The sequence below is a fragment of the Coregonus clupeaformis genome, chromosome 7 (genome assembly GCF_020615455.1).
Source record: "Coregonus clupeaformis isolate EN_2021a chromosome 7, ASM2061545v1, whole genome shotgun sequence".
NCBI lineage: Eukaryota > Metazoa > Chordata > Actinopteri > Salmoniformes > Salmonidae > Coregonus > Coregonus clupeaformis.
This window is the reverse complement of record NC_059198.1, coordinates 29,393,326-29,420,765: the sequence shown is the minus strand read 5'-3', so window position 1 is coordinate 29,420,765 and position 27,440 is coordinate 29,393,326. Positions and strand designations below refer to the sequence as shown.

At 41.8% G+C, this 27,440-nt stretch overlaps 1 protein-coding gene and 1 pseudogene across 1 annotated transcript in view; both read right to left on the bottom strand.

Moving 5' to 3' along the window:
- Window positions 1-15,035, bottom strand: part of LOC121569646 (syntaxin-1B) — a 65,164-nt gene extending 50,129 nt beyond the window's left edge. Inside the window, exon 1 of the mRNA XM_041880783.2 lies at window positions 14,713-15,035. Within this exon, the coding sequence (XP_041736717.1) occupies window positions 14,713-14,742 (30 nt within the window). The 5' untranslated portion in view covers window positions 14,743-15,035. The remainder of the gene's footprint in view (window positions 1-14,712) is intronic.
- Window positions 15,036-21,898: 6,863 nt separating this feature from the next.
- On the bottom strand, window positions 21,899-23,980 carry LOC121570235 (annotated as a pseudogene).
- Between the last annotated feature and the right edge of the window lie 3,460 nt (window positions 23,981-27,440).

The window sequence follows — 27,440 nt, the reverse complement described above, 5'->3', positions numbered from 1 at the left end:
CAACTTGAGTTACTCAATGAGAGGGGGCAGCACTGGTCCAATTTGTACAACTCAGAGCAGTTTATTGTCTCGTCCAATTAAAAATCCTATGTACATCTGTGCTCCCATTTGCCCATGTTTTTTAAAATCCTTTGAATGGTAAAATGTTGTGATACTCTCAACTCATCCTGTGGTATAAGTGATCCAATTGACATTTTAGTCATTTAGCAGACGCTCTTATCCAGAGCGACTTACAATTAGTGAGTGCATAAATTTTTCATACTGCCCCCCCGTGGGAAACGAACCCACAACCCTTGCGTTGCAAGCGCCATGCTCTACCAACTGAGCTACAGGAGGGTCAATAAGCACATTCATAACTGTTTTATAAGACCTCAAATTAATGTCACGTTACTTAAGGTGTCTGTACACACTCTATAATGGCATATGACATGGTTATGACACCATCATTCGGTTCAATGTAATAATGTGGCACAGAGGTTGGTAAATGAGATAACACCCTGTAATATCATCTGGTATGTAGACTCTTATGAAGCATGTAATAACATATGACATAAGTTGTTATGCAGACTGTGTAATAGCAGTTGTTATTAACAGTGACATAAGAGCATATGACAACAGGATGAACAGTCATCTATATAACACCCATTATAACTAGTTTTATAACATATTATTTGTTACTTATAACTATTTAAAACTACTTATAACAGCTTATGACAAATGTTATAATGTGTTATATAGTTGTTATAAAGGCTTTATGAATGCATACATATGGACACCTAGAGTAAAGTGTTACCAATTTTTTGATTGATCAGTTTTCTGCTGCCTTGCCAAATCCCCTTGCTGCAGAAGACATTATAGGGAGCAGTGAGCTGCATATTTCTTCACCCCCCTCCTTCCATCCCTCGCCTCATGATTGAAACAGGAAGTGGGTGATCAATTACATATTCAACCTACACAAAAAAGAACAGTCTATATGTAAATGAGCTTAACCACTTAAGTATAGCATCTGAAGGCTGTTTCATTGTAATTTACTTACTTACAGTACCAGTCAAAAGTTTGGACATACCTACTCATTCCAGGGCTTTTATTTATTTTTACTATTTTCTACATTGTAGAATAATAGTGAAGACATCAAAACTATGAAATAACACAGATGGAATCATGTAGTAACCAGAAAAGTGTTAAACAAATCAAAATATATTTTATATTTTATACTTTTCAAAGTAGCCATCTTTGGACACTCTTGGCATTCTATCAACCAGCTTCATGGAATGCATTTCAATTAACAGGTGTTCCTTCTTTTTTTACATTTTACATTTTTTGTCATTTAGCAGACGATCTTATCCAGAGCGACTTACAGGAGCAATTAGGGTTAAGTGCCTTGCTCAAGGGCACATCGACAGATTTTTCACCTAGTCGGCTTGGGGATTAGAACCAGCGATCTTTCGGTTACTGGCACAATGCTCTTAACCACTAAGCTACATGCCAAAAAGTTAATTTGTGGAATTTCTTTCCTTCTTAATGGGTTTGAGCCAATCAGTTGTGTTGTGACAAGGTAGGGTGGTATACAGAAGATAGCCCTATTTGGTAAAAGACCAAGTCCATATTATGGCAAGAACAGCTCAAATAAGCAAAGAGAAACGACAGTCCATCATTACTTTAAGACATGAAGGTCAGTCAATCCGGAAAATTTAAAGAACTTTGAAAGTTTCTTCAAGTGCAGTCGCAAAAACCATCAAGCGATATGATGAAACTGGCTCTCATGAGGACCGCCACAGGAATGGAAGACCCAGAGTTACCAATGCTGCAGAGGATGAGTTCATTAGAGTTACCAGCCTCAGAAATTGCAGCCCAAATAAATGCTTCACAGAGTTCAAGTAACAGACACATCTCAACATCAACTGTTCAGAGGAGAATGCGTGAATCAGGCCTTCATGGTCGAATTGCTGCAAAGAAACAACTACTGAAGGACACCAAAAAAAAGAAGAGACTTGCTTGGGCCAAGAAACACGAGCAGTGGACATTAGACCGGTGGAAATCTGTCCTTTGGTCTGATGAGTCCAAATTTGAGATTTTTGGTTCCAACCGCCGTGTCTTTGTGAGATGCAGAGGAGGTGAACGGATTATCTCTGCACGTGTGGTTCCCACGGTGAAGCATGGAGGAGGAGATGTGATGGTGTGGGGGTGCTTTGCTGGTGACACTGTCTGTGATTTATTTAGAATTCAAGGCACACTTAACCAGCATGGCTACTACAGCATTCTGCAGCGATACGCCATCCCAGCTGGTTTGTGCTTAGTGGGACTATAATTTGTTTTTCAACAGGACACCTCCAGGCTGTGTAAGGGCTATTTTACCAAGAAGGTGAGTGATGGAGTGCTGCATCAGATGACCTGGCCTCCACAATCACCCGACCTCAACCCAATTGAGATGGTTTGGGATGAGTTGGACCGCAGAGTGAAGGAAAAGCAGCCAACAAGTGCTCATCATATGTGGGAAAAGCATTCCAGGTGAAGGTGGTTGAGAGAATGCCAAGAGTGTGCAAATCTGTCATCAAGGCAAAGGGTGTCTACTTTGAAGAATCTCAAATATAAAATATATAATGATTTGTGTAACACTTTTTTGGTTACGACATGATTCCATATGTGTTATTTCATAGTTTTGATGTCTTAGCTATTATTCTACAATGTAGAAAATAGTAAAAATAAAGAAAAACCCTTGAATGAGTAGGTGTCCAAACTTTTGACTGGTACTGTATGTCCAGATTAAAATTCAACGGCTACAATTTATTATGTAATGTGGGAGATTCAAACTACTGCTACTACGATCATACCAATGTGAGATCAGCAATACTTGTAAACTAGGTAATTTAAGGATGCGAGGGGCATTGTGCAGATAGCACCAGTAATGCCACCTTTTAGAAAAATAGACACACAAATGAGGATGGATATTCGGAATGAAAGTGAGAGTATGGGACAAATTCAAAGCTATTTCATGTATCAGGATTGAATTGTACAGTTAATATAGTACTCTCTAACCTGGATTTCCTCCCTAAATGCAGGATTCAATTGTTGTTTGATTATTTCATTGTCAGCAATTACAATGTTGTTATAGTATAGTTTCCATGTAAAGGGTAGTACTACTGTAACACCCTGGCTCTGGGACTCTATATGTTGAGCCAGGGTGTGTTCTTTCTATGTGGTGTATTTTCTATGTTGGGAGTTCTAGTTGGTTTATTTCTATGTTGGGCTGAGTGACTCCCAATCAGAGGCAACGAGTGTCAGCTTTTGGCTGGTTGTCTCTGATTGGGAGCCATATTTAAACTGTCTGTTTTTCCCTTTGTGTTTGTGGGTTCTTGTTCCGTGTTGGTTTATGTTACCTAGGACGTTACGAGTCGTTTGTTGTTTTTGTGTACTGTCCGTGTTTATCGCTAATGATAAATAAACATGTTCGTTCATCACGCTGCGCCTTGGTCCTCCTCTCTTAACGACGATCGTGACAGAAGAACCCACCATACCAGGACCAAGCAGCGTGTCCAGGAACACACGCAGGAGGTGACTCTTGTGGATGTCCTCCTCGGTTGGGGGCAGATTACTGAGGAGGAGGCCGTCCGGTACCGGAAGGCGATAAAGGGGGAGACCCAGGCAGGAGAGGAGAAGCGGCGTCAACCGGGCCGTGGTCTTACAGGCGAGAGGCAACCCCAGAAATTTTTTAGGGGGGGGCACAGGGCATGGACGACGGGGCTGACGGAGGCAGAAAAGGGGCGTATTCAGAAGGCCACCAGGTTACGGGGGCCACTGGTCAAAGGAGGGAAAGAAGGTTTAGAGGCACGGCGAGAGGTACTGGGGTGTGTTACCAGTCCGGTCCGGCCCGTTCCAGATCCCGGGGTAGAGCCAGTGGTGTGTGTCCCCAGTACGGTCCGGCCTGTTATGGCCCCTCGCACCAAGCCTACGGTGTGCGTCGCCAGCCCGGTCCGGCCTGTCCCTGCTCCACGCACCAAGCCTACGGTGTGCGTCGCCAGCCCGGTCCGGCCTGTCCCTGCTCCTCGCACCAAGCCTACGGTGTGCGTCGCCAGCCCGGTCCGGCCTGTCCCTGCTCCACGCACCAAGCCTACGGGGTGCGTCGCCAGCCCGGTCCGGCCTGTTCCTACTCCACGCACCAAGCCAGGGTGTGCGCATCGTCAGCCCGGTCCGGCCCGTTCCTACTCCACGCACCAAGCCAGGGGTGCGAGTCGTCAGCCCGGTCCGGCCCGTTCCGGCTCCACGCACCAAGCCAGGGGTGCGCGTCGTCAGTCCAGCACAACCCGTGCCTGGGTCACCGGTGCCTGGTAAGGTACCGGTCAACTGCTCCACTACGGAGCTGAAGCTAACCGCTCCTGCTACGTCCAGTTCAGCTCCAGCCAGCGGGGCCAGACCGGACCAGGGGCGCTATGGGGGGTTTATTGGAGGGTGGTGGGCAAGGCCGGAGCCAGAACCGCCGCCGAGGAGGAATGCCCACCCAGCCCTCCCCTGTTTTGCTCTAGTTGAGGCGCGGTCGCAGTCCGTGCCTTTAGGGGGGGGTACTGTAACACCCTGGCTCTGGGACTCTATATGTTGAGCCAGGGTGTGTTCTTTCTATGTGGTGTATTTTCTATGTTGGGAGTTCTAGTTGGTTTATTTCTATGTTGGCCTGAGTGACTCCCAATCAGAGGCAACGAGTGTCAGCTTTTGGCTGGTTGTCTCTGATTGGGAGCCATATTTAAACTGTCTGTTTTTCCCTTTGTGTTTGTGGGTTCTTGTTCCGTGTTGGTCTATGTTACCTAGGATGTTACGAGTCGTTTGTTGTTTTTGTTTACTGTCCGTGTTTATCGCTAATGATAAATAAACATGTTCGTTCATCACGCTGCGCCTTGGTCCTCCTCTCTTAACGACGATCGTGACAACTACAGAAGGGTCATCCTTCTTTGCAACTTTCTGAGAACTTAACATGAGCCATACATAGCTTCTCACCCATCAAAATGATTTAAGTGCTTAACTTATTAATGTACTGTAGTAGAGAGAGAGATTGATTACTTATTGGGGTCATAAGTCTGTAGCTTTATCGATAGTTAGACTACCCGCAGGCATGGTTTCTTGAGGATGTCAAATATACAGTACATCAATCTAAATCGGTCATCATATAGTGTTTTGTCCTTCAATTTTACTCACTTTAGTGGTTGGATTGATATATCTGGGAACACCTTTTAAATGTGTTTGTCATCAAGGTGTATGATTGCTTCACAGTGTAGTAAATAGATCTGACATTTACCCTTTACAATCCAAACAGACATGGAATTATTGTATCTCCTCGCCCCAAAAATGGCAAAACTCTGACCTCTAAAAGATCATACAACACAATCAGACCATCTGACATTCCTAGATTGTTTCCAAGACAATTTCCCCAACTAGCAATTTCAGAAATAATATTCTGCAACGATAACATGGTGATCATACAAATTGAGAGAGCAGGAGATAATCAAACTTCAATAACATCTCCCCAACATAGTGGTCCTTAAGGCAAATTTTGTTGCTGAACTCTTGTCCTTCCTTTGTCCTTTCATTGTGCCGAATCATTTAAAGATGTTAGATTAAAACCAAATCACGTGACGTAGTCCTTTACAATCGTACCTGGGGTTGAAAATGGCAGATTTGGGCACTGATAAGCGCCTAAATTGGAACACAATAGCTGTACAGTAACATCCTATAAATTACATCAGAGCTCAGGCTCTGCGCTTCAAAGCGCTGTATGGGTTTTGACTGACAGCTGTTCTGAACTTGTGCACCGCACGCGACAAGAAGTTGCCCCATCCCTCCCACAAATTGGGAAACGTTTGCAAATGTTTTATTGTCTGTGTGAGGGAAATGCTGTAAATTAAGAGGACTCGATGTATTTTGAAAGATGAGACGTTGAGGATTATAATAAATACCACTTTGATGGCATACAAGCAAGCCAAATACCTGTGAGTCCAAATGTGCACTTCACATTTCCATATCATAAAACTCATGTCATATACAGTGTCAACGTTTATGATCACTATGTTTGATATACAGTTACAAGATGACATGGCGTCATACCCTGGGTTGTTCTGAACAGAATGAGCCTATATTTGTCTATTGTGAAGAAAATATATCGCGGAACACGCACCTGAATGCACTCATGACTCCTTTCTACACTCTTAGAAAAAAGGTTTCCAAAAGGAGAACCCTTTTTGGTTCCAGGTAGAATTATTTTTGGTTCCAGGTAGAACTATTTTGAGTTCTATGTAGAGCCCTCAGGGGAAAGGATTATACATGGAACCCAATAGGGTTCTACCTGGAACAAAGGGTAAAGGGTGAATAACAATTTTTTTCTAAGCGTGTATGCGCACCAAAATTACATGTATATGTGGTCCTCTGTAGCTCAGCTGATAGAGCACGGCGCTTGTAACGCCAAGGTAGTGGGTTCGAACCCCGGGACCACATATACACAAAAAAAATTATGCACGCATGACTGTAAGTCGCTTTGGATAAAAGCGTCTGCTAAATGGCATATTATTATTATTATTACAGTCTGTTTCTCTGAATTGCCTTATGAAAGCCTTACATGGTAAGATAGTATTTTATAACTGTTGGCAATAGAACAAGCTTTCAAATTATGCCCACCTGACCCAGATTGCGATTTATAATGGGCCGTTTTTGGATTGTGTGAACAACAGTAATTGTGTGATTACGGGGATGCAGGGTTGTGTTCCTAACAAAATAACTACAAGTGTACTTGCTCTAGTTCCTCAACGGCACAGCTAGGAGAGCTAAAAAAAGCACCTTATAGTTGACGACTCTTCTTTGAGTCATTGAAGTGCATTGAAATTACTTAGGAACTGTGCACACTTTAGAGAGGTGTGTGGCCAATTGAATACACCAGTTAGTCCTCTCACTCAAACCCTTGTAATGTTTTTGTCTTATGTTGCACCTACCCCACATTTTCCAGGAATATTTTTATCATGTTACTGAATGTATCCAGAGTATTTTCAGATTTTGTCATCAACAAATGTGGCAAAAAGTAGAGTAAATGTAAAATGCACATAAAATCCGCAGTGTAATATTTGGATTCAGTCTTGTGTCATGTGAACTGTTGTGTCCTAAACTTTAGTCTAATAATTTTCCCAAAATTACATTTTCCAAACCCTTTCAATTGCGACCATGCTTATGCGTTTTCATATTTCTTCCGTAATAAACATTTCAATGGATCCCTATCCATATAGGTCAATTTCCACGAGTGTAAAGGGTTAAATAAAAGTCTGCATTTGTGACAAAGAGATGGCATACCCCACACTTCGGATTCCGTGTTTCAAAACGTACAACAACTGACTTGAATGATCATGGGCATTCAATTTCCAAAGAGATTTAGACTCTACGGTGCTTGAAAGATGGAATGATAGTCCTTGGAACATCTTATTACTTAAAGCAGTGTGAGTCACAATAAATTCCAACTGCAGGACATCGTAAGCATCCTGAAACGGCTCCATGTGGTGGTGATCTCACTGCTCCACCTGTGTTTAGCTCAGTCTGAGCGAAAGGGGATGTGCGTTAGGCTATGAACAGAATTTCGCCAGATAGCCACACGATCTCATCTGACTGATCAACCTGCTCCTCTCTGACTTGTATGGGCACAGTAAGGCACAGAGTCCTCAGAAAAGTAGGATGGATGCCAGAGCTGAAGTAATTATTCAGCGTGTTAATTTAGTGGCTGAAGTTGTTGACGGAAGTAAGTGGTCAGCATGTCTTTCTTTCCCCTACGTTGACATTTAAAAAATGCAAGCTATTCTTTATATAGCACATAGTAAAAACAATTGAGTAAAAGTGGAGTAGGAATTATCGGATGGTTTTTGGACTTTCTAGAACTCATTTGAAGGTATAACTCCTAGGATAAATGACTAGCTTTATTGAGGTAAACTTAACTATATCAAAAAAGCAGGGCAGACATCGAGGTAGTTTCTATTTAATAAAAAATCCTTTAATCCAAATATGTGGGGATAAACAACATGTGACAGATTCAGCAGTGTGAGGTGAGTAAGACTCACAGACAGAGACAAAGACTGTTCCTGAGTACCCTAGGCTTCATGGATTGGGGTCAGCTTTTAACCATACCCCCAAACCCAATCCACACCAAATACTACACTCAAAACAAAGGCTATTTGTTGTCTACGTAAAGTGACTTTCCCTCCTCTGTTCAGTTCATTGCCACTGAGAGGAATATAGATGCTAAAACATGCCTTGGAGGGTTATTTTTACTGTCTAATGTGTCCACCACATCAAGGGCACGTGTACCAGTCTGTAAGTACCAGTAGGCAAACAGATCCCTCGGTCAGATGAAAGACGTCTTGCTGCAATAGATCCGTCACATTCTCTCCTGCTATTTAATCCTGATTAGCATTTGTTTCCTTCATTGTTTAACTTTTGTGTCTATACGACAACAATTTCAGGCTTAATTACTTTTTGGGTTGACAGAGTGCAAATGAAGATCCCTCTGCTTAAATGACTTTGTGGAGGAGGACTCAAAACACACATCACTCATTCAGCTTGGGTCTGCTCGACCTTGTTTATTGGGAAATAAATCAAATTTAGGACGTATCTACCGGTAGTTCTAGGTTTCTGTTTGTATTGTGTGTACCACTGAAAAGCACTGAGGTTTTAAATATAGTGGCTGTCTCTGCCCTTGGTTGCAAATGACCTCACAGAACACTGCGTCCGTCCCCTATCATGCCCATACTCTACCACAGATGCGCCAGACTTTAGGGCTAAACCAGGAAACTGTGGCTTTTCCTGGGTTATTCATTTCCAACATGGCCGCCGTTATGACTCACCGTTTGATACAAATACATCTTTAGAATAGATAATGCACATCCTTGACCTCTCCTGGAATATACTCTCCATCCACGAAGCATAATGTCTTTAAATGGAAAATACTCAACACAGAGCGACCAGTATTCTCTGGTGCAATCCGCTATTACATTGATGTGGCATGTAGTCAGGGGTGGTGCTCATCCATAATGTATTACTAGCTGCGGTAATCACTCATGGGGAGTGACTATTGGAGGGCCATCAAATGGAGATGCTCTGCTACACATTTTGTGAAAAAATCCACTTTAGGATGAGAATTCTTTCAGACAATGTGTTAGGGGGGTATAATGATATCCTATAGATCTACTAACTGCATCAAATGCAAATCACCACTGTGGTCTTTGATTTCATTTGTTTAGCAGTGAGCATAATGACATTTTAGGGTCAGGTGGGATTACTGTCTCATAGAAATGTGATATGAATGTCCTAATATGGAATTGTGTAACATAAAAGATGCATACTTCATATAAAATACAATATAAAAGTAGATGAACATGTCAACATGTCAACATGCCAAGAAAATCCTTTATAAAAGCCACCACAAATAGATGCAAATATGTCAAATGCATTCAGTACAGCTGAACTGCTAGGCTGTGCCTTTGAGACAGAACTGCCCTCACACAGTTTTAACATGCAGTTATTTACCTAAATATTATAATTTCTGAAATAGAATTCAGTCATACACAGAATTCAGTCATACACTTTGACCAAACCTCAGAATTCAGTCATACACTTTGACCAAACCTCATTCAGCGTGTATAATATGTTAGTGTCTCTCTCCACTCTCCTGTATATAGTTCTGCTCTGCGTTTTTTAAGTGGTGGTTTGTGCCATGCCCTTCAATGACTCAAGGACAGCTCAAGGCACAATAGAGTCAAGATATATCGCAACTATCATGTGGCATGATCTTTACTACACCTGGCAAATTGTGCTTTGGTATAATTTGTATTGTACTATCACTACAACATGTTAACCCTATTAGCTTTAGTATCATTTTGTCCTGAAGGAGCCTTGATTAACCCTTGTTGTCAAAGGTCAAAAGGTTATAGAAGGTTCACTCATTCATCAGCTGCTATCTGTGTTTGATTGTACCCATTTCGATGATGGATTGTCACCAAAACATAGGCTTTTGACTCAGAACAGATGGCTATACATTTCTCCTCTCCCAGCCTAATTCTCAACAGCCTTGATAAAAATATGAACAATATAATCTTAAAGTTGTTTCATTGTTATTACATTGCAATAACAATGTTTTGCAACATTTAAATATGGTACTGTATAATCTGAGGTTTGTACAGGTGAATGTTTCAATGTACAGTGCCTTCAGAAAGTATTCACACCCCCTTGACTTTTTCCACAGTTTGTTGTGCTACAAAGAGGGATTAAAATTGATTTAATGGTCAGTTTTGGTCAACGATCTACATAAAATACTCTGTAATGTCAAAGTGGAAGAAAAATTCTAACATTTATGAAATATTTATGAAAAATAAAACACTAATATATCTGGATTAGATAAGTATTCACCCCCCTGAGACAATACATGTTAGAAACACCTTTGGCAGCGTGAGTCTTTTTTGGGTAAGTTTCTAAGAGCTTTGCACACCTGTATTGTACAATATTTGCACATTATTCTTTTTTAAATTCTTCAAGCTCTGTCAAGTTGGTTGTTAATCATTGCTAGAAAGCCATTTTCAAGTCTTGCCATAGATTTTCAAGCCAAAACTGTAACTACGCCACTCAGGAACATTCAATGTCATCTTGGTAAGCAATTCCAGTGTAGATTTGGCCTTGTGTTTTAGGTAATTGTCCTGCTGAAAGGTGGATTAGTCTCCCAGTGTCTGTTGGAAAGAAGACTCAACCACGTTTTCCTCTAAGATTTTGCCTGTACTTAGCTGTATTCCGTTTATTTAAAAAAAATATTAAACTCTCTAGTCCTTGCCGATGACAAGCATACCCATAACATGATGTAGCCACCACCATGCTTGAAAATATGAAGAGTGGTACTCAGTGATGTGCTGTGGTGAATTTGCCCCAAACATAACGCTTTGAATTCAGAACAAAAAGTTTATTTGCCACATTTTTTGCAGTATTACTTAAGTGCCTTGTTGCAAACGATGCATGTTTTGGAATACTTTTATTCTGTACAGGCTTCCTTCTTTTCACTCTGTCATTTAGGTTAGTATTGTGGAGTATAGTAACTACAATGTTGTTGATCCATCTAATTTTTCTAATTTCACAACCATTAAACTCTTAACTGTTTTAAAATCAACATTGGTCTCATGGTGAAATCCCTGAGCAGTTTCCTTCGTCTCCGGCAATTGAGTTAGGAAGGACGCCTGTATCTTTGTATTGACAGGGTGTATTGATACATCATCCAAAGCCTAATTAATAACTTCACCATGCTAAAAGGGATATTCAGCGTCTGATTTTTATTTTGTTACACATCTACCAATCGGTGCCCTTCTTTGCGAGGCATTGAAAAAAAAACTGGTCTTTGTGGTTGAATCTGTGCTTGAAATTCACTACTCGATTGAGGGACCTTACAATTACTTTAAAATTCAGGCTGTAAAACAACAAAATGTGGAAAAAGTAAAGGGGTGTGAATACTTTCTGAAGGCACTTCATATACAGTACCACAGACCTCTACATGAATAAGCCTCTCAATGTAAATAAAGGTGTGCTGTCTAGGTCGGACACTGAAGTCAGACACTCCTTTCCTCTGTCGCAATCAGGAAGTTCCAGCTTGTGTCTTACTAAAATCCCTGTTTATGTGGGACACATTGCATGGTAGGGAGGTGAAAGCTGTTTTTCCCACTCTTAAACTTCCGTTGTGGCATACATGTGGTGAATATGAATGCTAAATACATGTGGGGCTAAATAATGCATCACAGTGAATCGAGGCACACACAGATTTAAGCAAAACAACACAAAATATACAGTTACTGGAATAACAGAATGTTGTGCTAATTCTGCATTGGACACAAAGATGTCACTGGATATGTTATAAACCTCTTATAAATAAGCTCACGACCCTACCGAGTAGCTACAAATTGGATGCATGTATTGAATTTATGGCTCTGCCTTTCAAGGCCACAAGTAATATTACTGATATTCTAGACAGTGTAAATTACATAATGCTCTATTGACTACTAATATGAGAGAGGTTGGCAATGCTATAGGCCTATAAATAAAACAGTCCAGAAAAGTATCCACTTTGCAACTAAAATGACACTCTGGATTGGTCTTTTGACCAATCAGATCAGCGTTGAGAAAGATCTGACATGAAAATATCTGATGTGATTGGTCAGAAGACCTATAAGTGGTAAAAACAAGATCAGAATTGGGGTTCCTGTCTAAATGCAACCATATAACCAATAAAAATAAAAATGCACACACACAATTTTGCACTGAATAAATGCCTTGTGTAATCATACAAAATGCTAGTGCAATTACAGAAATGTTAAGGACATTGAGTGAGTGATATATCTTTGGTCTTGGGAGAACAAATCAATAATATGTGTGTGTGTGTGTGTGTGTGTGTGTGTGTGTGTGTGTGTGTGTGTGTGTGTCAACGACAGAGAGCAATATTACTTTTATGAGTAAGGAATTCCACTGACATCTCTGTAGACTATAATGCTTAGAAATATGGTTAAGAATAAGAAAACTATGCCTGTGCCTTTTCAACCCCCAGAATTTGGCTCAAGGTTGCAGTTTCATCTTAGGTTTATGATATATAGTGCGATTGAGCTTCGATTATGTCCCTTCTCAGCAACCCCTACCCCAGTTTATAATCAATAAAATTGGAACAGATATTGTGCATTAACGCACGCGCGCACTCTCACTCGAAGGTCTATCAGCCGTCTCTTTGGCTTACACGGGAATAGTCGGTATAGACATGGTAAATATAGCCGGCCAATCTTTTTCTCACTCACACACGTAGCAGATTCGGTGAAACCCGTGCAGACACGGCTTGCTCAGAGTAGGACGATGTAGCGCGCGACGTATACGTCACTGTGATGTTGATGATTACATAAAATGTAATTATTACCCAATCATACAACATCTGTTGCCAGAATTACGTGATATTCTATCATTATATATATATATATATAACATTAACAATATTATTTTCATAGAGCTTAGACAACGGTAGCGATTATTTATCAATTTCACTTCAGATGGCATCCATTATATCGGGAAGGTGAGGGGGGTTGGGTTGGATATACAAAACCATTATTTACAGGTAAAGAAAGAACGAAAATCCGTCTCAGAGAGCAAGAGAATCTACAAAATGAACACGTCTAATAAACGCTCTTATGGTTCGTTTGGACACGAAAGCGTCATAACCGAGAGATTTATGTAGCCTAGTCTCCTTGAATCTGCAGTGGGCAGTGAGGCAAGTGCCTAGTGTCTGACTGAGTATGGATCTAGCTGTGTTCAGCGTTTCAGTGGGAAGGAGGCACAGAATTCATACAAGGTGCATCCGCTGACCAGGGGCTATCTCAGGGACGGTGGCACAATCCTAATCATTTGCTATAATGTTCACAGCTGTGCAGTATAACCTGTATTGGCTCTACCTTTGGATGTAATAATCACACACAGGCACACACACAAACACACACACACGCTTTAGATATAGGTGCAGAGCGGCAGTGAGTCCAGGCGTTTCCTCTGATATTTTATTGATCTCCAGACCTTGGAGGTTGGGCTACGACAAAAAAGCCATGCATGCTTCGGGCCTCATATCGATTTTATTGCTTTGAGGATAGGGGAAATTTGTTTTCAATTAAACCTAGACAGACAAATTGCACAAATATATGACAGTGTCTATCCTTGTGGCATATATCTAGTCACCGAATGTGTTTTAAACCGGTATGAATGTGGTTTTCCAATGCAGGGAAAAAATGAAACCCTGGTGCAGATCCTGCCATAGCATAGTGTCGCCAAAGCGAACCCAATTGAACCCTGTAGGCACATAGCTGGGAGAGAGCTACAATTCTGTCCTCCTTGATCGAATTAGGGTCTAATACAAGCAATAATGTAAACTATACCCTATTATAGAGGCCAGTTATAACTAAATGTACAATCTCATAATATGACCCCCCAACCCCACCGTAGTCGGCCCCGTCCCACTCCTATAAAACGCTCTCTCCATCAACTATCTAGAAAACGATAAATCCGATGGGCTGAGGCAATTCTGAACAAATATTTCGTTCTATCAAGGGTTGAAGAAAAATCTTTAACGGTATTTGCAGAGATTGCTTGGCTAGGAGGACTATGGGCTAGGATAGCCTTCATCCAATGTATTTTTACCACTGTTAAGGGTAGCTGTCCATCCATATTAGCCAGCAATAAGCATGCATAAGCTTATATCGATATGGGTAATTTCTATCAGTAGACTATCTATGGTAGATGTGTTTGTTTTATATGCTTGCCTGCCTGCAATGCTAATACCCCTATGCTATTTTCTCAAATCACTGCATTTTAACGGACCTTTAATAGAGAAGTCATATTTCTATCATGCTCATATTACGTGTATGATCATCAGTGCACGCATGCGGGCACCACTAGGCTATTGACACTGATGGGAATATACATTCGAATGCGTAAAATAGAAATGAATAGCCTAAAGATATCCGCCTCTGTATTTTTGGTAAGAACCGAAACCTCAGTGCACATATTTTTTATGTTTGCCGTGAGCTAGCGCTCAGCAAGGAGATGTCAGACGCTGACGCCCGATTGCGATGAGGATTCGGAAGGGAGGAGAGAGTGTGACCAAGGGAGGAGGGCAGGAATGGTAGAAATATATAAGCTTACACTTCGTAGTTCTTGTGTACGATCCTTCATTGTTTCCACGCCGTGCTGGCTAAAATATAATCGCCTGGGTTTTTCCGCCTCGTTGTCTTCTTATGTCCAAAGGTCCGACAATTTTATATTTTCTACCAGTATTCAAATGAGGGGGTAGGCTATGAGTCTCCCCTGTGCTCTACCTTCTCTGTCTTTTTTCCTTTTCTCTAGTCCCCCCTCTACGGTGCTTGTGCGTCCTCCTTGGCGGTGCAGTGTCGCCCCGCAGCGCGCTCCGACTCCAGCAAACGAATGCGATACGAGCGCGGTACTGATGCTGCAAAAAAAAAAAAAAGGATGAAAAAAGAAGCGATGCAGAGGGATGGAACTCTGTGCGCACGCGTGGTCTCCCTCTCTCCATCTCTATGACTTTACCTGCTACCCCTCCCCCTCCGCTCTTTTTTCCCTTCGGTGTCTATCCGCAGCGCGTAATCGGTCGGCGCTCTATGCCAACCAGCGAACTGTAGTTTGTTTTAGGTGAATGAAAATAATTTTGTGGAATTCAGTTCACGCGCACGGAGACGGGTAGGGCAACGGAAACCCCAGCCCCCCTACCCAAAGGAGCGGTTTCCACAAGGGGCTCATGGTGGTATATAGTGGCAGGCAGGCAGAAGGAAGTGAGATAATTAGAGGATGAGGTGATGTTCCCCCCTTAAACACGTTTAAAAAAAAATCGGAAGCCACCCACTTTTTAGTCATTTCGCAGACGCTCTTATCCAGAGCGACTTACAGTTAGTGAGTGCATACATTATTTTTTATTTTTTTCATACTGGCACCCACTTCAATGCACAAGAGCTCTATGTATTAGCTGTCCACCACAAAATGGCAAACGCCATCGTAATGACTGGAAGTCAGCTGTAGGCTAAAAGGCAATGTAGCCTAATTATTTAGCGAATTCAATATCATACTTTACTTTCTGTTTTAATATTAGGCTACAGCAGACTATTTTACTGACAGGCCTAGATTTTGAAAACCTTCACACCTCTGATTTTACAGTTATTAGATTGTAATACATCTAGACCTGCATTCTAATAGCCTATAACCTGAGGCAAATGCCATCAACATTGTTTCAACATTTCAGACACCTTTGTTTAATTAAATTAGAATAGGCTACCATGTTAGATTGCTTTATAAGTCTACATCTTGTGTCAAAGTTATCTTATTGTATTCCGTATTCAGTGGCCTTTCCCCCCAAACCAACAAAAGGGGTCATATTACTAAACATAACATGAATATTGTCTCCAACCTTGTGCTCAATTCCATTTCCTCACATGATGACTCAATTGATCAGAGTTGTGCACTCACATTCCATATTGACAGTATCCCTGAATGGCCCCTGACTGTTTGAGCAGAGCCGACTGTAAAGAATAATCCATAATAGCTCCTAACATTATTCAATGCCTGTATTCAAGGCAATGTATGGAGTTCATGTCCGAATAATGCACATTATATCCTCATTCAGTGGAATGATTAGTCTAGCACAGATGACCTAACTTGTGGCTTGGCATGGTTCAGTACTATCTGTAATACTTCTCAGTTTTAATTCTACAAGCAATGTACAGTATCAGGTACTGAGGTTAGACCGAAGTTGTTAAGCTACCAATATTAAATGGGAGAAATTCAAAGGATAAACATATACTATCTACCAATTAATCAGTACCTATGTTATGCAGTGCCATCTTATATCCAGTAAGATCGCTAATAAATTGGGCCACGGTGCAGAGTCATTTCAAATAAGGATTTTACGATTGTGATGAACTCACGCTCTACTCTAATTTCCTTGGAAATGGCAGCATACCCAGTGATGAACCAACAGTCTTGTACTGTATAACCCACCTTGATGTCTTCCATTTAGCATAGAGTAGAAAGAAAAAAGCAGAGATGAGGCAGGGTTAAAACATAGCTGAAAGAGTGGGGGTCCATCTCACTAAAAAGGGGGTATATCCTGAAGGAGTCCCTGATAGTCATAACATGTCACATCTGCTTGATTCACACTATAGGGCCGACCTGAACTATACACTGCTGGCTCTGATATTTTATTTTGGACATTGTCCTGTCCTGCAGAGTTACAGTAACTATAGTGGATGCGTAACCAGTTCAGCCCAGTACAGCTTGGCTTGGCTGGGCACAGTTTGGCTCAGTTCAGATTGGCTCAGTTCAGTTTGGCTCAGTAGTGTGAAATAGATACAATAATGGAAGCCATTGTGGACATTGCTCTGTTTAAACTGATGCCATCTGGGTAAGCTGCTCTTATCACTTCTAACAAGTTCCCAGCTGTCCTCACAAAACCAGGCCTGCTGAAAAGGACTCTGAGTTAAGGCCTACAATTGAAATAACTAAACATGATCTGGAGGTAGTCAAGTCAGAGATTATACCTGTCGTATACACCCCAAATATCTCTGGCAGTTTAAGTGCTCCCTTCAAAAAGTCAAAAAACATTTTACCTCAGGAATTCATCTTTAGAGGTGATTATCCTTTTCCAAATAACCAGCCGTTATAACTGTAATTCTAAACTATCCTCACAAAACCCTTACAGAAAAACAACATGAACTTCATGTGAACACGTGATCTTATGTGAAGTTAATGTGATAACATGTGACAACATGTAACGCAACATGTGATAACATGAAACTACACATGTGAAAACGTGATCACATGTGAAGTGTTCCAAAAACACATTTTCACATGATTTCACGTGAAATTTCATGTGAAATCAAATGATTTTGCATGTGAAATCTTGTAGTTTCTCTGTAAGGGAATACAAGGCCAAATCCTACTGTAACTTCATATCCATGAATAACTTGAATTCTCATGTCTACCATTGACCCAAATACATGGTTTACATGAAAGTCTGGGTTAACGCGTGTAAATTCAGCCCACAGATAGGATTCAGCCCACAGGTATCAAATTGTTCAGTAGTGAAATAATCACTGGCACCATGATAGGCCTACTCAATTTATTGACGGACAGTACAAGCAGAAAATAGAAAATGTAATGATAAAATGTAATTTGCATTAACAAAGTTTAAACAAATGTGAAAGGAAAGGAACATATATATATATCAAATAATAAATACTGTGACAACTAAATGTAAGTGACATTTACATTTACTTTCTCAGCTGTTCCCAAGTGTAATGTCAGTTGAGGAATGTGGTCATGTTCCTGTTACCTTGGTCTAATGCAGATTATGCGTCCGAAATGGCACCCTATTCCCTATATAGTGCACTACTTTTGACCAGAGCTCTGTGAGCCCTGGTCAAAGGTAATGCACTATAAATGGAATAGGATGCAATTTGCAACGCATCCAGATTCTGTGGTCTCACCCACTTCATCTGGGTGGTAATGAATCAGCAAAAGCACTTGGGTGCAGTGGCTTGCGAAAGTATTCACCGCCCTTGGCATTTTTCCTATTTTGTTGCCTTACAACCTGGAATTAAAATGGATTTTTGGGGGATTTGTATCATTTGATTTACACAACATGCCTACCACTTTGAAGATGCAAAATATTTTTTGTAGTGAAACAAACAAGAAATAAGACAAAAAAACAGAAAACATGAGCATGCATAACTATTCACCCCCCCCAAAGTCAATACTTTGTAGAGCGACCTTTTGCAGCAATTACAGCTGTATGTCTCTATAAGCTTGGCACATCTAGCCACTGGGATTTTTGCCCATTCTTCAAGGCAAAACTGCTCCAGCACCTTCAAGTTGGATGGGTTCCGCTGGTGTACAGCAATCTTTAAGTCATACCACAAATTCTCAATTGGATTGAGGTCTGGGCTTTGACTAGGCCATTCCAAGACATTTAAATGTTTCCCCTTAAACCACTCGAGTGTTGCTTTAGCAGTATGCTTAGGGTCATTGTCCTGCTGGAAGGTGAACCTCCGTCCCAGTCTCAAATCTCTGGAAGACTGAAACAGGTTTCCCTCAAGAATTTCCCTGTATTTAGCGCCATCCATCATTCCTTCAATTCTGACCAGTTTCCCAGTCCCTACCGATGAAAAACATCCCCACAGCATGATGCTGCCACCACTATGCTTCACTGTGGGGATGGTGTTCTCGGGGTGATGAGAGGTGTTGGGTTTGCGCCAGACATAGTGTTTTCCTTGATGGCCAAAAAGCTCAATTTTAGTTTCATCTGACCAGAATACCTTCTTCCATATGTTTGGGGAGTCTCCCACATGGCTTTTGGCGAACACCAAACGTGTTTGCTTATTTTTTTCTTTAAGCAATGGCTTTTTTCTGGCCACTCTTCCGTAAAGCCTAGCTCTGTGGAGTGTACGGCTTAAAGTGGTCCTATGGACAGATACTCCAATCTCCGCTGTGGAGCTTTGCAGCTCCTTCAGGGTTATCTTTGGTTTCTTTGTTGCCTCTCTGATTAATGCCCTCCTTGTCTGGTCCCTGAGTTTTGGTGGGCGGCCCTCCCTTGGCAGGTTTGTTGTGGTGCCATATTCTTTCAATTTTTTAATACTGGATTTAATGGTGCTCCGTGGGATGTTCAAAGTTTCTGATAATTTTTTTGAACCCAACCCTGATCCGTACTCCACAACTTTGTCCCTGACCTGTTTGGAGAGCTCCTTGGTCTTCATGGTGCTGCTTGCTTGGTGGTTCCCCTTGCTTAGTGGTGTTGCAGACTCTGGGGCCTTTCAGAACAGGTGTATATATACTGAGATCATGTGACAGATCATGTGACACTTAGATTGCACACAGGTGGACTTAACTAATTATGTGACTTCTGAAGGTACGAGATCTTATTTAGGGGCTTCATAGCAAAGGGGGTGAATACATACAGTGGGGGAAAAAAGTATTTAGTCAGCCACCAATTGTGCAAGTTCTCCCACTTAAAAAGATGAGAGAGGCCTGTAATTTTCATCATAGGTACACGTCAACTATGACAGACAAATTGAGAGAGAAAAAATCCAGAAAATCACATTGTAGGATTTTTTATGAATTTATTTGCAAATTATGGTGGAAAATAAGTATTTGGTCACCTACAAACAAGCAAGATTTCTGGCTCTCACAGACCTGTAACTTCTTCTTTAAGAGGCTCCTCTGTCCTCCACTCGTTACCTGTATTAATGGCACCTGTTTGAACTTGTTATCAGTATAAAAGACACCTGTCCACAACCTCAAACAGTCACACTCCAAACTCCACTATGGCCAAGACCAAAGAGCTGTCAAAGGACACCAGAAACAAAATTGTAGACCTGCACCAGGCTGGGAAGACTGAATCTGCAATAGGTAAGCAGCTTGGTTTGAAGAAATCAACTGTGGGAGCAATTATTAGGAAATGGAAGACATACAAGACCACTGATAATCTCCCCTCGATCTGGGGCTCCACGCAAGATCTCACCCCGTGGGGTCAAAATGATCATAAGAACGGTGAGCAAACATCCCAGAACCACACGGGGGGACCTAGTGAATGACCTGCAGAGAGCTGGGACCAAAGTAACAAAGCCTACCATCAGTAACACACTACGCCGCCAGGGACTCAAATCCTGCAGTGCGAGACGTGTCCCCCTGCTTAAGCCAGTACATGTCCAGGCCCGTCTGAAGTTTGCTAGAGTGCATTTGGATGATCCAGAAGAGGATTGGGAGAATGTCATATGGTCAGATCAAACCAAAATAAAAAAAATTGGTAAAAACTCAACTCGTCGTGTTTGGAGGACAAAGAATGCTGAGTTGCATCCAAAGAACACCATACCTACTGTGAAGCATGGGAGTGTAAACATCATGCTTTGGGGCTGTTTTTCTGCAAAGGGACCAGGACGACTGATCCGTTTAAAGGAAAGAATGAATGGGGCCATGTATCGTGAGATTTTGAGTGAAAACCTCCTTCCATCAGCAAGGGCATTGAAGATGAAACGTGGCTGGGTCTTTCAGCATGACAATGATCCCAAACACACCGCCCGGGCAACGAAGGAGTGGCTTCGTAAGAAGCATTTCAAGGTCCTGGAGTGGCCTAGCCAGTCTCCAGATCTCAACCCCATAGAAAATCTTTGGAGGGAGTTGAAAGTCCGTGTTGCCCAGCGACAGCCCCAAAACATCACTGCTCTAGAGGAGATTTGCATGGAGGAATGGGCCAAAATACCAGCAACAGTGTGTGAAAACCTTGTGAAGACTTACAGAAAACGTTTGACCTGTGTCATTGCCAACAAAGGGTATATAACAAAGTATTGAGAAACTTTTGTTATTGACCAAATACTTATTTTCCACCATAATCTGCAAATAAATTCATTAAAAATCCTACAATGTGATTTTCTGGATTTTTTTCTTCTCATTTTGTCTGTCATAGTTGACGTGTACCTATGATGAAAATTACAGGCCTCTCTCATCTCAATTGGTGGCTGACTAAATACTTTTTTTCCCCACTGTATGCACGCACCACTTTTCCATTATTTATTTTTTAGAATTTTTTCAAACAAGTAATTTTTTTCATTTCACTTCAGCAGTTTGGACTATTTTGTGCTTGTCCATTACATGAAATCCAAATAAAAATCCATTTAAGTTACAGGTTGTAATGCAACAAAATAGTAAAAATGCCAAGGGGGATGAAAACTTTTGCAAGGCACTGTAATGTTCCCCTTCAAGCAGGCCTGAAATAAACTTAAAATCCCTCCTTTCACATTACTTTGAAGAAGATTTTTTTGTGTGTCACAGTTATACGAGTGGATGTATCAGACATTACATAGAATTGTAAAAAAAAATAAAAAAAAATAATGAGAAATAATTATTTTCGTGACAGAAATAAAAAAGATACGAATGTAGAGGCAACCCTGAAACAATGAATCATTTTATCGCCTTGGAAAGGAAAGACTAATTGGTTGACCTATAGATTTAATGCATTCTTTTTACTGATTTACCATTAGCCTCATGTAACAAAGGTGAAGCAGAGAGAAAGCTGCAAAGGACCGTCTGGCATGGTGTGTGTTGTTGCGACCTTATGTTCCACAGGGAGTGAAGAGGAGTAAGTAGTCCTGTGTGGCTCAGATGGTAAGAGCAATGGTTAGAGGGTTGTGGGTTTGATTCCCGCTGGGGGTCACATATTCTAAAATGTATGCACTGTACTGTAAGTCATTTTGGATAAAAGCATCTGCTAAATGGCATATGTTATTATTATATTATAATTAAGTAAGTAATTTAACACGAGGGGCGCCGCTCACAGGAAGGTCCTGTTCCGGAGAGTGGGTAACATCTCTGTCTCTCTGTCCCAGTCATGGACGTAACTCAGCCTACCCTGGGACCCAGGCGAGGGGGCATACTGATCACAGAAGGCTCCTTTAAGGCTGGGGCCGCAAACCACAGACAGGGAGACATAAAGTGTGCCGTGTTTCAACTTGAACCTTTGGTTGACGTTCATGCCCCTTCGAAGGGTTATGGAGCCCTTTCCTAGCAGGTCATTGTTCCATCTGTTGTCGCGGTCCCACACCTCAAAGTGCAAGGCTCTGTTAAGTAACACAGAGAGTGGGTGAACGAGAGAGAGAACTCTAAGTAAGAGCAGTGGGAATACACAATATATTCACAATGCTGGCAAAATGTTTTTATTTTTATTTATTTTTTACTGTTACAAGGTTTTATAGAATAGGGAGCAAAATTAGCAAACTGGAAACTACCCTGGAGATCCCAAAACACCCTTAACATATGTCTTGCTGCTCCACTTATTCCTTTGTACAGGAAGCCTATGCATAGTAACCCTCAAGAGACGGATCTGACTATTTAACAAAAAAATGGAAAAAACTACTTTTCAAATCCACCGTTCCATACTGAATCCTGTAGTTCCAGTAGTGGAAGTCATTGTTCCAGATCACAGGAGTGGAATCGCCTTGCTTTCCATAGAAGACCTTGACGTAGCCGTCTGTCTTAGAGAAGTAGTCGCCCCAGAGCCCCGTAGCTCGGACCACCGTCACATTCATCCTGACCACGTTCCTGTGACCGCTGCACTTACAGACGCAGTCTTTGTTGCGTCTCCCCATCTTGCAAGCAGACGGGCAGGAGGTGTACACAGTGTACTTCTGGATGTAGTCTCTGATGGCATTGCGCAGGTTGGCCTTGAGGATGGGGTTGTCTCTGGCCAGGAAGTGCAGGGAGCTGAGCTGGTAGGAGACCACAGCAGGGACCTTCTTCAGGGACTTCAGCCAGGTTTTGTAGCCAGACTTCTTGTCGGGGTTGAAGAGGATGTCCGCAACCTCGACGTTGCCGCCCTGCACTTCGGTGACACGGTCCAAGAAGGTGGCTCCGAAGCTTTGGCCTGTCTTGAGTTTTTTGCTCTGGGACTTGCAGTACTTGGTCTCAGCGCTGATCGTGACACCGTTGATGGTGCCACTGTCTTCCACCCCTAGACAGTTTCTGACAGAATGGAGGGAGAGGCCGCTCATGGCCACCTTACAGGTGCGTACGGCTGTGGTGGAGTGCATCCGGCCCTCCAGGTGCACCCTGCGGATGTAGTGGGTGCCATAGATGGAGAGGAAGTGGCGGTAGGCGGGGTCGGTCTTGTGAGTGTACATGCTGGGGAGGTTTTTTAGGGAGTCCTGAAACTCCTGGCTCAGGGGAGGTTGGGTTCGGAGGCGGAAGCTAAGGACAGGGAGAGAGGTATGATGAATGAAAACAACTTCAACAACACGGAGAACACCGTTTTTTTCCGTACACATTTTATATAATTAGCTGTTGTTGTTTTTTGGCTTTAGACCACCTCAATTTACATCCTATGACACTAAAATCAAAATCTCGACTCATGTGTAATATTTGCATTTGAATTCATGGCTGGTGAAAGATTACTTATCTTTGGTGGAGTGGCCTCTGGCGAACTGGCAGTCTTGGAGTGTGTGCCTCCAACAGCAACCCCAGCAATGCCCTCGAATCCCAGGCCAACCTTCCAGCTGATGCTGGCAGAGTTAGTGGTCTCCTTCAGAACGGAGCTGCTTGATTCGTACATCTTGCTGCTGATGATCCGACGACATGTCACCTTTGTGCGCCAGTCCATTACAGAGAGTGGCAACTTCTGGACCTGGTTGTTCATCAGAGTGTTGATGCACAGGGTGCAGTTACCATCGTGCCCATCTACCATGAACTTCTGCACATCCACCACAAAGGCGCCGGAGGTCTGCATCTTGACGATGTCGAAACCCTCTCCGGCCAGGTTGTGGCCGGGGACGAACGGAACCTTCTGGCAGTCGGTGAAGGAGCCAGTGTGGCAACCGTGACACAAAGGGAGGAAGAGGAAGAGTAGAAGGTTGACAGACATGGCAGGTGCTGGGAAGAGAGAAAATTGACAAATATGGTGTGACAAAGGCAGGGTATAGATGTAGAAAGAATATAATGAGGGATTTTAGAAATAAAGTTATTATAAGCTTTTGCAATTGCCATCCCACTGAGCAAAGACGTCACATCAACATCCCAAAAATGGGTGTATTTACTAAATTTGGGTGTATTATTAAAGGACAAAAATCTAAAAAAGGTCTCAAGTCACTGTGAAATCCACACGGAAGTTCGTTCAGGCATTCCAAGATCTGTATTTCCCACATTGCCTTTAAAAGGTCACTAAAGTTAATGAATTGGAAAACAATATAACCAGTGGTGGAAAAAGTACTCAATTGTCATACTTGGATAAAGGTAAAGATAACTTATTAGAAAATGACTCAAGTAAAAGTGAAAGTCACCCAGTAAAATACTACTTGAGTAAAAGTCTAAAAATATTTGGTTTGAAATATACTTAAGTATCAAAAGTAAATGGAATTGCTAAAATGTACTTAAGTATCAAAAGTAAAAGTAAAAATAATTTCAAATTCCTTATATTAAGCAAAACATACGGCACCATTTTTTTATTTTATATAATAATACGGAAAGCCAGGGGCACACTCCATCACTCAGACATCATTTACAAACTAAGCATTTGTGTTTAGTGAGTCCGCCAGATCAGATGCAGTAGGGATGACCAGGGATGTTCTCTTGATAAGTGTGTGAATTGGACCATTTTCCTGTCAAAATGTAACAAGTATATTTGGGTGTCAGGGAGTAAAAAGTACATTATTTTCTGTAGTGAGGTAAAAGTAAAAGTTGTCAAAAATATAAATAGTAAAGTAAAGTACAGATACCCCAAAAAACTACTGAAGTAGTACTTTAAACTATTTTTACTTAAGTACTTTACACCACTGAATATATAACATAGATCATATATTGGATATAAGAGGAGTTACTGATGCACACAAACATCTTGGATTCAGATCTAAATTCAAGCAAAGAAAACTGGTTGACATTTAATGGGAGGATTTTGCTGTACATGTTTGAGAAAATAATTTTGATAAAGTATATCTTAAAATGAGTTTCATAATGAATGGCTCTCTCATTTGAACTGTCTTTGATAATTCAAATCACTAAACCTTATATTAGGCAATATGGCCTTTTGAACAATTGAGCTCTTTCAATTCTTTGGATTGTGAATTGTTCTCTTATTGACTGTTGAAAATAGTCAAATTATTTAACAATAGTTAATGGGTTCACAATAGTGACTATATGACCATCATGGTCCCGTGTAGCTCAGTTGGTAGAGCATGGCGTTTGCAACGCCAGGGTTGTGGTTTCGATTCCCACGGGGGGCCAGTATGAAAAATGTATGCACTCACTAATTGTAAGTCGCTCTGGATAAGAGCGTCTGCTAAATGACTAAAATGTAAATGACCAAAATAGAACTGAAATTCAGAATAACATTACTTAAATTTGAATATATCAAGTGATGATTCATAAAATATGTACATTGAGTGGCAATGAAAAAACAATAGTGAGTTTTCTACAAGAGGAATGCAATCAAATTATTTGGACTCACCTTACACAGAGACGTTGGTATTTCGAGGTGAAATACATTAGATAGGACAACAGTAAACCTATGTATATTTATATACCAACATACAGTATGTCAGAAGGGGAGTGGCTAACAGAGATATACCCATTTATGGAGTAGCCTGTGACAAACCAAACAACCAACCTAAGCACACACACACGCACACACACACACACACACACACACACGTCTTCATGATCTCGCCATCACGGTTGACAACTCCGTTGTGTCCTCCTCCCAGAGTGCGAAGAGCCTTGGCGTGACCCTGGACAACACCCTGTCGTTCTCCGCTAACATCAAGGCGGTGACCCGATCCTGCAGGTTCATGCTCTACAACATTCGGAGAGTACGACCCTGCCTTACACAGGAAGCGGCACAGGTCCTAATCCAGGCACTTGTCATCTCCCGTCTGGATTACTGCAACTCGCTGTTGGCTGGGCTCCCTGCCTGTGCCATTAAACCCCTACAACTCATCCAGAATGCCGCAGCCCGTCTGGTGTTCAACCTTCCCAAGTTCTCTCACGTCACCCCGCTCCTCCGCACACTCCACTGGCTTCCAGTTGAAGCTCGCATCTGTTACAAGTCCATGGTGCTTGCCTATGGAGCTGTGAGGGGAACGGCACCTCCGTACCTTCAGGCTCTGATCAGTCCCTACACCCAAACGAGGGCATTGCGTTCATCCACCTCTGGCCTGCTGGCTCCCCTTCCTCTGCGGAAGCATAGTTCCCGCTCAGCCCAGTCAAAACTGTTCGCTGCTCTGGCACCCCAATGGTGGAACAAGCTCCCTCACGACGCCAGGACAGCGGAGTCACTCACCACCTTCCGGAGACATCTGAAACCCCACCTCTTTAAGGAATACCTGGGATAGGATAAACTAATCCTTCTACCCCCCAAAAAAAAAAAAAAAAAAAAAATTGTAAAGTGGTTATCCCACTGGCTATAGGGTGAATGCACCAATTTGTAAGTCGCTCTGTATAAGAGCGTCTGCTAAATGACGTAAATGTAAAATGTAAATGTTGTACAACTAACCTTGTGGGGGGACAAAATTCAGTCCCATTCAAAATCCTATTTTCCCTAACCCCTAACCCTAAACCTAACCCGTACCCTTACCCTTACCCTAACCTTAACCCTAACCCTAACCTTAACCTGAAAACCTAACCTTAACCCTAAACCTAACCCTAGCTCCTAACCCTAAATCTAATCCTAAGTCCTAACCCTGAACCTAATCCTAACCCTAACCCTAACACTAATTCTAACCTTAACCCTTAACCCCCTAGAAATACCATTTGACATTGTGGGGACTAACAACATGTCCCCAGTTGGTCAAATTTTTTGGGGTTTACTATTCTTCAAGTATAGTTAAACACGTCCACACTTCTTCAAGTATAGTTAAACACGTCCACACTTCTTCAAGTATAGTTAAACACGTCCACACACACACACACACACACACACACACACACGCACACACACACACTTTCTCACAACCTCTCTAACACCCAAATATACCCATACACACAACACAAATACAAGGGGACAGACATACTGAATGAAAAAAAACGTTCACTTCACTGCTTTATTTAGCCTTATTAAGTTTGACGAGTTCCCATTGACAGACCAGTAAAATAGTTCTGACACACACTCTGTCTTGTTTCCTCCAATTGCATATTTTATGACAGTTCCAGCCCTGAACATTGAGAGTTCGATCAGGCCCTCGGTTTTTCATCTGATGAAAACTTAATGCGCAAGAGTATAAAACCAGACGTGTCAAATATACATTAATGTTGCATCTTTCAAGATACCTTTGGAGTGTGCACATCAGTAACTGTTATTTGCAATATGCACAATTGCTCCGCCATTTCCTGGT